We start from the raw sequence: 15141 nt of genomic DNA, 5'->3' as shown, positions 1-15141 counted from the left end.
TCTCTCTCTTTATGCCGATCTCTGCATATGTTACTTATCTACTTGAATGTCACGGAAGTTTTTCCCTGCAAACTTTTCATTTCACTACTAGCAGTAATAGGAAATCTACATTGGCCGGCCATCCACGGTTTTATGTATATATGCTCTCTTCATCGGATTGTTCTTCATCCCTTTGTCCTTATTCCATGATATTAATCTTTTTCCTAATCAGTTTCTCAAGTAGTATAAATAACATGAGAATACTAGATCATTCCTTTGCTACTACTGTTCAGGAATACATCACACTTTGAGATTAATTAAGTAGCTAAGATGAAGAAATTCATGATCTTGGGAAGTGATAAACCACTAACCTTTCTTGTCCTTGTAATTATTAGCATCTTCATCACTTCATTTGCAGTCCCTTCATTGTGTACTGCTCCCCTGATTGAAACTTGTTTGGTTGATTATGGGGTCAAGAACTTCACCCTCTTCCCAAGTAATCATGACCATGGTGAAGACACGGGGGCTTACTACAGCTTCCTCAATTTTTCCATTCAGAATCTTAGGTTCGCAGAACCCTCGATGCCTAAACCAATAGCCATCATCATGCCAGAGAGCAAAGAGCAGCTAGTCATGACTGTGCTGTGCTGTAGGAAAGGATCTTGGGAGATTAGAGTCAGGTGCGGGGGACACAGCTACGAGGGGACTTCCTCCATTGCTACAGATGGCTCTGCTTTCGTCATCATCGACCTGATGAATCTGAACCGAGTTTCGGTGGATTTGGAATCCCAAGTGGCTTGGGTGGAAGGAGGCGCCACTCTAGGCCAAACTTACTATGCAATTTCAGAGGCCAGCAAAGATCATGGATTCTCAGCAGGCTCTTGCCCGACGGTGGGGATTGGCGGGCACATTGCAGGAGGGGGTTTCGGTTTGCTGTCCAGGAAATACGGGCTGGCTGCTGATAACGTGGAGGATGCACTCCTGGTGGATGCTGATGGGAGGGTTCTGGACCGGGAAGCCATGGGAGAGGAGGTATTCTGGGCTATTCGGGGAGGCGGTGGGGGAATTTGGGGGATCATTTGCGCTTGGAAGATTAAGTTACTCAAGGTCCCTGAAACCGTGACAGGTTTCATATTGTCTCGACCTGGCACCAAAAGGTATGTTGAGAGGCTAGTGCACAAGTGGCAGCGTGTTGCACCAAAGCTGAGTGATGGTTACTATCTATCAGTTTTTGTTGGTTATGGTTTGCCGGAAACAGCACCAACCATTGGATTATCAGCAACATTCAAAGGGTTTTTCTGGGGTCCTAAAAGGGAAGCCTTGTCTGAATTGAACAAGGCCTTTCCGGAGCTACATGTCCGAGAAAGAGATTGCAAGGAAATGAGCTGGATTGAATCCGTAGTCTATTTCTCCGGATTGAAACCAGCAGGAAGCAGCAGCTCCATGTCTATCTCTCAGTTAAACGATCGCTATCTTATAGACAAGTTATTTTTCAAGGCTAAATCAGACTACGTGAGGACCCCGATTTCGAGTAGGGGAATCAGGGCTGCAATAGACATATTAGAGAAAGAACCAAAAGGATACGTGATCTTAGATCCTTATGGGGGATTCATGGAAAAAACTGACACTGAATCCATCGCTTTCCCTCACCGAAAAGGCAACCTTTTCTCAATTCAGTACATGGTGGAGTGGAATGAAAAGGACGAGCAGCGGAACAGGAGCAATGGTTACATAAACTGGATACGAGGATTCTACAGTTCAATGAGCACTTTTGTTTCATCAGCACCCAGAGCTGCTTACATCAATTACATGGATCTTGACCTTGGTGTGATGAACACTAGCAATGAAATGGAATTACTAATGCTAAATGGCAACGCCCCATCTTCAGATGCTGTGGAAAGGGCCAGAGTTTGGGGTGAGAAGTATTTCTTGAGTAACTATGATAAACTAGTGAGAGCTAAAACTCTTATTGATCCGCTCAATGTTTTTAGGCATCAACAGGGCATTCCTCCCTTGTCAACGTCCACTTCCTGAAGTAGCCAGCTAAACTACTGCTAGTTACTGTTCACCAATCTGTAGAACAAATGAGGCTTTTTTGGTCTGCATACCATTTGATGTCAATTAGCAGGCATATCATAAGAACACTTTTCATTGTTTTTCATGCACGTTCCGTTCTTGTCCACATAACATTTCATTGAAGATGACCGACAACATATAACATATACAACTTAATTAATTGCATGGAAGTAGTTAGGTAGATTCAATTAACGACTTGTACACTACGTGAATATATTTTATTCAATTATTGTGTATCACTTATCATTATTTCTTAGGAAAAAAATATTGAATGTCGCCTAACTTTTAAGTTAGTGTATTTTAATCCTCCAATTATAAATTGCATCATTTTACCATATGAACTTTTAAATGTATCATTTTCATCCTTCCCTTCTATTTATGCCATTAACCCTAGTGGCACCTCCTTCAAAACAAGTAGTATTTTGATTCTTCAGTTTATTTCTACCATTGTTCAATCATCCTCCACCCCTTAGCACTTTTTTTAACCTCAAAAGACTTCAATTGCTGTTGAACTTTTAGGTTTGTATTCTTTAACCCTCCAACTATCAATTGCATCCTTTTGCCATCTCAACTTTTAAATGTTTATTATTTTGATCCTGCCATTTATGTCTACCATTAACTCTTCAACCATTTTGTTGTACTACTTGTAATATTTTCTAGAACTGGTGCTTGGAACTTGCTTCAACAAAGATATCATCTTTTTTATACAACATATGCAACAATCGAAAGATGGAAAATATGATTAAGTTTGTACAATAAGTGTTTAATGAGAATAAATTAAGAGGGGCTCTAAGTGTTAATATTTTGGAAGAGCCAATTAAATCATTTTGGATGAAATGTACCATCGTGACATTGTCTAAACTCGTTTTACCTAAAGTCCAAGGCCTGATTAAGACAGATGATTTTTATAGTCCAAATACTAGAATCACCACAGTCCAAATTAGAATTCCAAATACTAGAAGCACAACCAACATAAGAACAACATAAAAGCCATCCAAATTACACTCCAAATACTAGAACCAACCAAGAACAAGATAACAGTTCAGATAAAGTCCAGGAAAAAGTTAACAAAAAGTCCAAGATGCTCCAGTCAAAGCCTTTCATCATCTTCATCATTATAAGCAGCCATGTCACTCTAAGATCAGCGTCTTGTTGCTATTTGTTCCTTTTCATTGTGATGTGGCATGCAGACTCGTGTGTGGCAAGGAATGATATCCACCTGAAAAAATGATCAAGGCCTGGCTGGAAAAAATTTATTGACTCGAGAATTTGCAGCTTCTTTTGAATTCTTAAGGTTTTTAACCGATGGTGGCAAAGGCAAGTTAACAAAGGAGTTAGTGGCTTTGCATCGTTGTTGTTATTTATGCATGGCATGTATCACTATTACTAGTTATTTTATCTTCTTTCCCAAAGAGACTGTCATGTTATAATATCTTTAAAGGGGCAAAGTTTCAGAAGCATCCGACCAAGTTTTGACAAGAGAAATGCCGAATCATAGAGATAACAGAATGAAGTTTTTTTTTTTTTTTTTTTGGTGCTGAGTTTTCATTTCATTTGACCATAATAAATAAATTACATTGAGAGGACCTTGTAGGAAAATTTGTTCTCCTTTCTTTACTTCATCCTTTGCGTAACAAGAGCACCCGATCTCACACATAGCCGTCTAGACAAATTATACATCCAGTTATTTTTATAAGTTTTAAGACTAACTTTAATTTCTTAAAATGGACAAAAGACTAGATTTAATTTCTTCATCCTTTGAGTTTTGTATTTTATGAGAGGCTTTTTCCTATTCTGTGTACTTAAGGCACAAGATAAGCACATGAAAAAAAGAGGAGGGCAGAATCCATTATAAAAATTTGATTTTATGCTATTTGGTATTTTTTTAAACTTTTTTTTCCTTTTTTTTTCTGGAGCTAATTTCAGCCGAATGATAACTCTTTTTAATGCGCGGTCTGGCCTAGGTCAGTTTTTTTAAAAAAAAAAAAAATTATCTGGCGTAGGTCAGTTTTATATTGATGTCGTTAATTTTGTCTTTATTTCGGTTCCTCTTGGAGTTACTTTCCTACAATTCTTCAATTTTCTCTTCTTCAATTCAGTTTTCTTGCTTACAGTTCAGCCAAGTTACTTTTCCTTTAATTTCCAGCCACTTTTCATATTTTAGTCCTATCATTTTCCTATTTATGAAAGCCGAGTATTAATCGATCTCCATTTGCAAATTCCTTACTGCGATTCAATTTGGTTTTGTTTAGTTTATTCCTAATACCCATCTAGTAGTTTTATTTGCCTGGGTCGCTTTCAGAGCGCTTCATTGAGCTACCGCAGAAATCTTTGAATCAGGTCTTGGTATTTTTTTTTAGGGAAAAATACCTTGGTGTCTTTTAAACTAGGGTAAAAAATAAAAAAGCCCCATGTGGTAAACCTAATACACAGAAAAGCCCCTTGTGGTTTCAAAATATACAGCACGACACCCCATATTTTGAACTAAATTGTAAAGGTGATGAAATCCGTTAAACTTAACGGAAATGGACGAAATGACCAAAATACCCTGATATAATTAAGCAAAAGACAGCTCAAAAAAATCATTTGTTTTATTCTCTAGATAGAGAGAATTGAGGGTTAAAGGGTAGAACAGGTATATTTGTTAAAAATTAGGTATAAAATTTTTTTTTAGGTTCCATTAAGTCATTTCCGTTAGGTTTAACGGATTCCATCACTTTTACAATTTAGTTCAAAGTAGGGGTATCATGTTGTATATTTTGAAACCACAGAGGATTTTTCTATGTATTAAATTTATTATAGAGGACTTTTTTATATTTTACCCTTAAACTATTAAGAAGTTCAACTTTTGACTTTCCAACACTACTAAATGTATACTTCAAGCCTTCCAACTAATTAAAAGGTCTGCGCATAGTTCTTCCATCAACTAGCTAGAGTTGTTATGTGTAACAGAAATAGCAAGAGGGATAAACAAGAAGCGTTTTTATCCGCACAAGTTATGGGTTAGGGTAAGGTAAAATCATTTCGCTACTTGGTAAATGACAAGTCAATTTGAAAACTCTCCACTTCTTACACGAAGAAGATTTGAAAACCCAAAACCCTCAACGAGAAATTTCGGCTGTAGTTGCTTGAAGGACCGTAGATATCTGTAAGTGAAAGACATTGACCAATGTGCATGCATCGATAATGGATTAGAGAATCAGAAGAAGAAGGGATGATTTCATTGGACCATACACAGTGTACGATATGTCAATTTTGAAGCTCTTACAACGTACTCTATGATTTTTCATTCATTTGTAGATATGTCTGGTGGGGTGGGAACAACTTGAAGTATAGTGTTCATTATGGGTGGTTTAGGGTGTTGGGTACAGATGGTCTCAATAGTGGTTGAAGATGGTCCTAATCATGGGGTTTTATTGTAAAATAAAAAAAAAAAAAAAGTAATGTGGTCTTGACCTCTTTATGCCAATGGGCCATGGAGTAAGGTTTAAGATAACACAGTGAATTGTATATTATTAGTTGTTGACTAAAGTAGACATTATTTTAGTCGACAACATTAGAATCTAGTATGTATACATGGTTTTTAAATTGGATTACTTGCTGATTTACTAATGAATAATAAATTATTTACTGATTATCATGTGTGTGCGCTTTTGTCCACATTCTTTTCTTTGACTAGCGTACATGATTTTTCACCAAGGATTCTTTAAGTTCATTCTGCTGCTTATAATTAATTTTATAAACGCTAATTCTGTAATAACTCAAATGTTTTTTACAAGTTCTTTGATTATTCTTTGATGCCTTCATTGAGCTAAACCATCGTTTTCTGGACTGTGGTTTATAATTACTACTATCATTGGTATGTTCAATATGGTTTTGTAAATGTTCTACATTTAGGTACCTTAAATGTAAGAGAGAATGTTACTTTGTATCTTTTCTGATGGAATTCCTAAAACGTATATTGTATATTGTAGAATGTAAACTTGTTTATAATTCTGCACAGAACAAGTCTGTATTTCAGGCAGAAACTTGTGTATGTGATTCATGTGTATGCATATATGTGTATGTTTTTCTATAAGCTAGTGCTCTTCTAAGACATGAATATTGAGTTGCTCATCCTCATGAGCATTGTGCATTAACCAATAAAGGTTTGGTAATGCCTGGACACTGCAGCTGAACTCTTTGTCTTCTATCGAAGTGTTTCTCATGCTTTCATGAGTTTCTTTTATGATTCTTCCATGAATTTACATGCAGCAAATTCGAATTTGATACCAGTGTGCATACTTTATTCCTTGACACAGAGCCAATTGTAATTTGAAGCGGGTTCCCAGATTCTTCTTCAAACAAGACCAACTGGTTGCCTTTGGGTTGAAGAAAGGATCTTGGTATATGGTACCTAAAACATAAAATGTCAATCTCTGATTTTGCATGTAATTCTGTGTCAGAGATGGAGTAATAAACACAGAGCCTTTTAGCTACTTTGAGTAGCATATTGCGTAATCAAATTGGATCATGGCAAATGTTCAAAGCATTGAGAAATTCTCCAAAGTTAAAATGATTCAAGTATTTCAAGATTCATAATCCTAGCATGAGGATCTTAAGAACTGTTGAAAGTATATGTATAAAGCTTTCCTTGTTTGAATAAAAAACATTTTGGGTCAGGTTCCATACATTGCTTATAAGGTGCAATATAAAGCAGTTAAATTATTTTTTTGAAGATAAATTTGGACTCCATGATTTGCTTCATTGCAGTATTTCAGAGGCTTCTGCATTTATATGTGGTGGCAACATACCAGGTCTGTGAGGGAGAGCCATCAGCTGTGAGGAATGAGACCCAGTATCTACCTATACTCTGCCCATTGATCCATGCTTCACCTTTCCCCATGGAGCCAAGATTTAATGATAAGGGATCATCACCCTCAGGAGCATCAAACAGAACCTGTTGTTCCCAATCTAAATTAGTATCTTTCAAATCGTGTACAAGTCAAACTATATATGTTCTTTTCTCTCTTTTTCTTAGGAAGAAGGAGAAGGATTGGAAAGATTGCGTAGTATTTTATAGGCATGCAAGAAGATAACAAATAGTGCAGTGAAGGTTTGAATTTTTGGAAAATGGACATTGTATTACAGAATGATCTTATATTTGCAAGTGGGTTTAAAGACCAGCATTTGTTTCTTTCAGTTGCACGAAAATCATCTGCAAGGCTCAGTATCATCTGGTAAAGTCTTTAGCTCCTATGGACTTTTGGCACCATCTTTCTTTTCAGTGGATCATCAAAGAGGTTAGGCACTTTCTAGTTTCTACTGACTAAAGAACTAAGATTCGTTTTGTTTCAAAAAGTAGCACTTGACAGTTTTTCTTTGCCCAAAATTGAGAAAAAAAATACAATGACTAAGCTCCTGAACCGTTCATCATTACCTTGTACCATGTTAGTGGTTGAGGAGAAGCACCAAATTTGCTCCACTGAGCTGCACTTGATTCTTCCAGCCATCCCACCTTTAAGTTTCATAAGTATCGTTGGTTTAAATGCATTGTTCTGAGTATAACAGATAACTAGGTATGTTCTACTAGAACTCTTATATAGTGCAAGGGCATGTCCAAATAATGCACCTTTTGAGAAAACAATATTTGAAAAACTATTTGCAAAGCCAGCAAAAATATACAAAAATCATGTTGATGAACTTGGGAAATTGCAGCCTTGACTGTGTGTTCTATTTTACTTGTACTTTCTCTTAGCTAGTTTTACATATATATAAGAAAAACTGAAATTCATAGTGATGCTAATTTGAAGGCTTATGATTAACATCAACCTGATATCCCCAGGAAGAATTGCTAAGGTCCTTGGTCCCTTGTTTGTCTTCTATAGTAACTCTCTGCAATCCGAGAGCCCTGCGCTCAAGATATGCCCCTGAATCCTACACATCACTCAAGATAAGCAGAAACAGGAAGATGGTAGAGTCTTAGTAAGATATTGATGCCTTTGAGTTAGGATTTTAATCCACTTACTCTAGTGCTGAACAGATTTCTCTTTCATTGATTCTCTCGAGAAGGTGTTGTAAAAAATTGTGGAGAGTAATTAAGGTATAGATTAATGAATTTAGAGACATCCTTCTGTATGAGTTACCTCACAATGGAACAACTAACTGAAGGGGAATAATGATATGCTATTTTGGCAAGACCTGGGATAGGGTCCATGAATTTTTTTAAGTTGACAAGTATAACAAGTTAAGATGTTGCTGTCAAGTACATAGCATGACAACTGCCTTTCTCGTTTAAGAAAAGAACTAGTTAAATTGGAAGAGTTATATGAGATATTACCGGTAATCCAACTGTTGCACTGAGTAAGGAGATATTGTTCAACCCTTGACTTAAATTGATAGTTCTTTCTAGTGTAAAAGATGGATTATTATGAGTTCCATGTGCAGAACCTGAAGAAACATGAAAAGTAAGTCCAATGAGATACTTTGTAGCCTGAAAATTTTCCAGAAAGGCAAAAATGATTTTTACACAAGATATTGTCAATTCCCTGAAGAAGATGCAAATTGTCATTCTATATCAGTTTCAGTGTAAACAAGAACATAGCTTTTGTTGTTGAAGATCCATAGTCGAGAGGATGACATGTAGTTTTACTTGTAGTTCATTATTATTGTGAATGTGCTTTACAAACTCAGACCAATTGTTTTGAAGCCAATTTCTTGCCTTTGCTTGGTTCTTTCTGATTTAATATTGCATAAGGGAAAAGCCTCTTGTTCGAATCAGTCATTTTAGCCTGATCTTGAATCAAAAGTGAAAACTTGATATAGATGATGTATAGATGGTGACTCTTACCTGCAGGTGCTCCATTTACAAATGCATGTAAAACATGTCCCAAAGAGTCTACACTGAGTACTGGCTGAGTTTCTGATGAATCAACACTGTCATTGCAGATGTTGTAGCTGTTAGTACATGAGAATTGAATTTGGCACTTGAACATTTTGGAAACTTTTCACTTGTATTCTATAGTTAATTGGAATTTTCTCTCACCATGCAAGTGTTAGGTAGCTTAGCTAATAGCTCTCATAAGGTGGAAGGAAGCACTTCTATTAAAGATGCAATAGACAGTGATGAAACACTGTTTTGATTGGATAAATTATTCACTAGACTTTGGAAGCATACACATTGGGCTTTCTGTTTAAAAGAGGTTGATCAGGACAAAAGATTACAAAATTTTCAGAAGATAGTGCATGTCACAGCTATGGTTTTGGAGCCCATGAAACTACTAGATTGCAAATCACATAAGTGCATGCCAAATGAGATTCTTATGCTCTTACAATCTGATATGCTTTTAGTTACCTGACAGTATACCAGAGGTAATCGGATCTGTCCTTTGTAGTATTCATGTGCTCTAACAATGAGTTTGACCTCAGTGTGGTCTCTTCAAATGTGGGAACAACTTCTTTGAATTCACTCCATTGGTCGGCTGAGTCAAACTTCAATTTTGGTAAAATCAATCTCTCGTTACATTGAGCGGTTACCTGTTCAAACTTTTTAAGTAAGATTAACATTCTGATGGTTCAATTTCAGGAAGATTTCCAATCATATATAATGGAAACATCTATTTGCATGAGAAAAGGACAAGAGATATTTTTAATTCTTGGTGATTGAATTGATATTTCCAACATTTCTTCTGCAGTTTAGCAAATTCAAGGAGTAGGTGGATGTGTCATGTACACCCTTTAGACCAAACATACGTTCATCAAGTTGGGCATGTTTTATTGAGCCTAGATGTTTCTGAGATTTAAAGATGATGAAGATCAAAGCTCCAAAACTTGCCTTGGCGGTATTGAAGGCTACATTCTTGCAATCGGGTAAAATGCTGATTGATGTTGAAGGTAGTTCATAAGAAGAATTCTGAAATTGCACCACCACTGTTTTTGCATTGTCATTGTTCACAAGTAAAGCTGCACATTCTCCTGATTCTCCATTGTATATGTAGGCCTGGATCAATCAAGTTGATCAGTGTTGGGGTGTATTTTGCATGTGATGAAAATTTTATAAAATTGCTTTCTTCTGTATCTTCCTCCTCAGACGAATATGTGCTTCAGAAAAAGCTCAATATGGTAAATGAGATAAGCAGCATCTGAAAGAAATGAAATTGCTATTCTTACTTCCTGCTGCTGACCCAATGTTGATATAGTTGTTACTCCTGAGAGTATTGTATGTGAGCATAGCTTTATCGCTGCATGTAAATCCTTGAGATGACCCCATTTTGGTTGGCTTAGAAAACCTGTCATTATGCAATAAGTTTTCCTTGTTATCTGGAATGCTAACAACTATCGATTGAGATTGGATTGCCTACCATATTCATCAAGAGGAGCTTGATCATAATAACTTGTGATTATGTATGATGACGCTGTCCTGCCAAAATTGGTGCCTCCATGATACTGGAGCACAACCAACATAAACCTTTAGGAACTACAGACTTCAATTGATTAGCAAAATGTTGAAATAATTGGACAAATGGAGGTAGATTCTACATCATCATTGATAAAATAATATGGATTTTCGTGGTAAATCTGGTATAAAAGGTTTACATATACTGTCTCGAGATGGAATAGGCGGGAAGTCTTGTCAGAATGAATCTGTTTCTTACCATGTAGTAGTTTATAAAGCTTCCGTTCTTCCTTGCTATGAATAAAGCAACATTAAACGCGATGTCCTCTGCTGATCTTAAGGGGGTCTTGTCACCATAAACTTGATAGCTTCAAGCCAAAACAGAGAACACATTCTCAGAAACTCTTGTTAAAGTCTAACCTCTATGCATCTGTATGATGAGCCTTGTTGGTTGATAGCTTACAAACTTGTCCAGTTCTCTGTCCAGAGTGCTGGTTTGTTAGGCGAATTAGGCCCTACGAATGTCACTCCACATGTCCTTCCATTACACGCATTTATCTGCAATAACCTAAAGGCTTAGTTCTCCATTCTGTAACACCAATAGAACTGCAACAATATCCCTATTGGATCTCCAATGCTACTCAGCTAAAAAGAGAAACATATCCATTATCCATAAAAAAGTAGATTCTTATTTCAAGGGCTAAACATTAAATTTGTCGTTATTGGCTAACTAAGATTGGTATGTATGTGAAGAATTTCTTGACGATATCCAGTTACTTAATATCCTGTTGCTTGACATTAAGAAAAGAGAACTAGAAACGGTTACCACGGGATCGGGAGCATCATCTTGCTTGCACATTACCCATGGGACACCAGTTTGAAGTCCCACGGCCATGGCTGCTGCCCATCGAACATAAGGGGGACCTTTGTCACCAAAACCTTTCTCCACATTTTGGTACTCGTTCTCAATCTGCAGTATTCAACTTCATCATTGCAACTTCAAATACATGGTGCTGTCTCAACTGTGATAATAATATATCAACCTGTTGAAGAATGATAGGCCCTCCTTGTGGAGCATATAGTCCTTCTGATTTGAACAAGCTGACAATTTTGGTTGTGAAGTTTTGCATATAAAACTGTCACAACGGCAAATGAAAATGTGATTAACATTTACATTCTACTGTGACATATTGACGTTTCTTGTCTATTCGGTTAGTCAGGACTCTTGATCAACAATATTCTTACTGTGAAAAAGTATGCTAAATGGACCATTGAACATTACTTTAAAGTAACCAGTCTAAATTTGAGAAGCACTTCTGCAATCTGCAAATAGATCTCTCACTTGTGCTTGGTAAAACGTACGGAACTGGATTACCTTAAAGGGCTCATTATCAGATCGAAAAACGATTCCTGGAACATCATGCAACCAAAATGGAAGACCTCTGCAACATCAAATCATTTCAATTAGTGATCAGTGATTTAGGTGTAACTTCAGTACTAAACTTTTTTTTATTTTGCAACTTTAAACGCTTTGAATACCGATAATATGGTATTCCATATAAGTATACATATTTATTCTTGATAGTTTTCCCTTTCATACGTGGACCCAACACTAATTTAAACTGGACAGAAAGTTGGTTATGCAAATATGTTCTCTGATATTGCAGTTTCAGTAACTCCTTTTACCCATATGTCCATTCACTCTCAATGAAGGGTCCAATCCGAATGCATGCATAGAGACCTTGAGCTTGAATTTCCTTGATGAATCTCACTATATCAAGTCTCCCACTGAAATCATACTGAATGGAAAAGCAACTGATTATTATCCAAGTAGATAGTATGTGGTACATACAGTTCATTGATGGATAGGATACCTGTCCAGGTTGGGGCTCATGAAGGTTCCAAAACACATAGGATTCAATCACATCCAGTCCACCAAATTTGGCCTTTGATATTAAAGATGGCCACATCTGCTATCAAAATAATTTGTCATATATTGTTTTTTCATGGCCAAGTAATTAAATGCAGAATGGAGAAAAGATGAAAATTGAGAATAATGTTACACTGCAAATATTTTTAGAGAAGTATGATTAAGGTTAGATTCAGTAAATATATACGAACTCAGCATAGTTCATCAAACTGTTGAAATTGTTTGCAGAAAAGATTATTTGCTAATTAATTCATTGAATTAGATTAATAGATCATTATTTTAGAATTGGTTAATTATTGACACAGATTCCTAAATGAACTGGATCTGTCATGACATTTGCTTGGTGGTGAATGATCTTGAATACACCATAAAAGGACAGAAAACTTCTCAAAGTTTGTCAGACAATTGTCACTACTGATTGGTGCTCATGAGATGTTCTCTTTCTTGTCATTGTACAAAAGAAACAAAGAGAAAATTGATAACGCGAATAATAAGTTTATCCAAAAAAAAGTTTATAATGATAATTGTGGGTTGGTATTTATCCTTGACAAATGATAAGAGCTAAAAACACATTCAAGAAGACAAGAAATAGATCCAACTAGTACTGCTCCCTTGTGAATTTGTGAAGAGACCTTGGTGCGTACGTAAGACGTCAGAGGAACATGGTATAGGGGCAACATGTGACATGAAAACAGACAAAATTACATAGAAAACTTCGACCCGTGTGTATTGTAATTTTTTGGGAGTTTTCATATATATATATATATATATAGATATACAAAAAAAAAATATTTTTTAAAATGTGATATATGTAAGATAAAAAAGTAATTGAAAAATGTGATAAGAGATAATATCACAAAAAACCCATAAAATTTTTCTGTAAAAGATGCAATTCAAACAGGGATTCATATTTTAACGTGCATATGAATAATATAATGTAACATTTTTTTGAGTACTATATAGTAGACGGGTTTGTCTATTGGGTACCTTGAGGGGACCAAATAAGAAATGAGCTGAGTGTTAGTTTCTTTTTAACAAAAAGATAAATTTGTTTTGTGAAAGTGTTGTAAATTTGGGGATAATTGATAATTTTAAAGGTTAAACGGTAGGTCCATCTTCCTTTTTTGAGGTCACCAAATAGAAAAAGACTATTGAATTAGAGTTGGTAAATCTTGCGTCAATGAAAAGTTATCCATCCTTTTGACACTCTATCCATGGTCTCTCACCAACCCTCTTTTGAGAAAATAAGGGTGCATTGTATAAATTAAAATATGAAATATGAAATCTAAATACTTAAAATCTAAAAATTTGAATCCGTTAAAATTATTAAATTGTTAAGTTTAAAATCCCAACAATCGAGTATATTCTGCATTAAATAATAAGTAAACAGTTTATCACTAATTTTTTAGAATATGTTCAACCCAAACAATTTAGGACCACTTAATTAATTAAAACAATCTATTTTTGGTTATCAAACACGCTTGAGTAAGTTAAAATTCATGAATCAACAATGACAATTATCACATGCAGTTAACATCTCACACAGGAATTGCATTCGATTGGGAAGATGGTTCACCACAATGTAATGAAACAACATCATCAATTAACGTATTTTTGACCTTTGCATTCCAAATCAATTTATAAGGCTGAGATTGATTGAGGAGAGCTAGTAGACATGGAATTGGGTAGGTGAAAACTAAAATCCCAAATAAACCACATCCAGGCTTTTGTTGGCAAAACCACATGGCTCAGACTTGGAAAAATAGACTGTACAAAACACATTTTGTGCGTAATTGTACCCCAAATTATTTAGTTCAACTAAACTCATATAAAAGAAATCAAAAGAGGCATATAATAACTTTTTATGAGGTTAACACCTCACAAAAATAATTACTATTTTAGCATGTATCAAAGTGTGACAAAATTTATGAGGTTAACATGTCACGAAAATAATTACTATTTTTTGTGAAAAAGTATATATTTTTAATCTTTCTGGAAAGTTTTCTTGGCCACATGAATCATGGTAACCGTACAGACTTGGACTCATGACCAAGCTATCTACCCTACCCGTTGCACCCCATAAGACTTGTATAACATACTTAAATCTGTTTGTCACATTGAAGAAAATTCTGACTCCTATCCCACCTTATTAACCTATTATCAGCTACTTGAAACTAGCATCAAATTAAGTGAGTACTCATGAAACAGAATTTGGTGTTGTAAGAACGTTAATGCTGTTCTATATATACCATCATATTCTTGTAGCAATCTAAGCAAATACTTCCCTAAATGTAATGGCTAAAATGTCTATTAGCGTCCCTATCTTGTGTACAGGATTTGGCCTCAAAAAAATGACCAAAGGCCTAAATTTTGAAGAATCGAAACAAAAACAATGAGCTCGAAATTCAAAATGTTGCTTTCTCCCTTCACCCCAAAAATAAACCAAGAATTATTAACCTCAACAGATGGATTTCTTTAAAACCAAGAACTTACCTACCGCAGAAAGCTGTATAAAGTTGTTGAACAAACTGCATGAGTTCCAATCCAGCACTAATTTATCACTTTCTAACACACACACAAAGATACAGGACATGGAGAGATTTGAGAGAGAACATACATCAGGGGTGCTTCGAGGGTAATGAATTGAACCAGAAAACAGAAGTTTTCTTTGCCCATCAATTATCAGTGATCTTCCATCATAAGTGACTTCTGCTCCATGACCAGCCCTTGCCACCAAAATCACTGCTAAGCAGAAACAGCTTAACCTGCAAAATGCATCCAT

General features: G+C 35.8%; 2 protein-coding genes across 2 annotated transcripts; one reads left to right on the top strand and one right to left on the bottom strand.

Annotated features, from left to right (window-relative positions):
• The first annotated feature begins 309 nt into the window (after positions 1-309).
• Positions 310-2037, top strand: LOC113750758 (reticuline oxidase-like). The gene is given in 1 exon segment (XM_027294699.1): positions 310-2037. A coding segment is annotated over 1 exon segment (1728 nt).
• Positions 2038-6054: 4017 nt separating this feature from the next.
• Positions 6055-15141, bottom strand: LOC113749734 (beta-galactosidase 16-like). The gene is made up of 18 exons (XM_027293561.1): positions 14977-15141; positions 12304-12399; positions 12116-12228; positions 11805-11871; positions 11473-11565; positions 11256-11399; positions 10893-10987; positions 10689-10719; positions 10395-10479; positions 10204-10322; positions 9869-10033; positions 9389-9570; positions 8885-8970; positions 8375-8484; positions 7867-7971; positions 7475-7552; positions 6849-6994; positions 6055-6451 (listed from the first exon to the last, which is right to left on the bottom strand). Exons 1-18 carry the CDS (start codon positions 15139-15141, stop codon positions 6268-6270), a joined length of 2064 nt encoding a protein of 687 aa, XP_027149362.1. The 3' UTR covers positions 6055-6267.

The sequence above is a fragment of the Coffea eugenioides genome, chromosome 10 (genome assembly GCF_003713205.1).
Source record: "Coffea eugenioides isolate CCC68of chromosome 10, Ceug_1.0, whole genome shotgun sequence".
Lineage (NCBI taxonomy): Eukaryota > Viridiplantae > Streptophyta > Magnoliopsida > Gentianales > Rubiaceae > Coffea > Coffea eugenioides.
The sequence above is the reverse complement of the archived record's forward strand: the minus strand, read 5'-3'. Positions and strand labels throughout refer to the sequence as shown.

Excerpts from the sequence above, each read along its gene's own strand:
- LOC113749734 (XM_027293561.1), bottom strand. The coding sequence starts at position 15,141 with ATGGATGCATTTTGCAGGTTAAGCTGTTTCTGCTTAGCAGTGATTTTG. Across the intron at positions 10,323-10,394 it reads AGCTCCTCTTGATGAATATG|GTTTTCTAAGCCAACCAAAA; the intron begins GTAGGCAATCCA and ends GCATAATGACAG. Across the intron at positions 7,972-8,374 it reads GTGCAACAGTTGGATTACCG|GATTCAGGGGCATATCTTGA; the intron begins GTAATATCTCAT and ends AGTGATGTGTAG.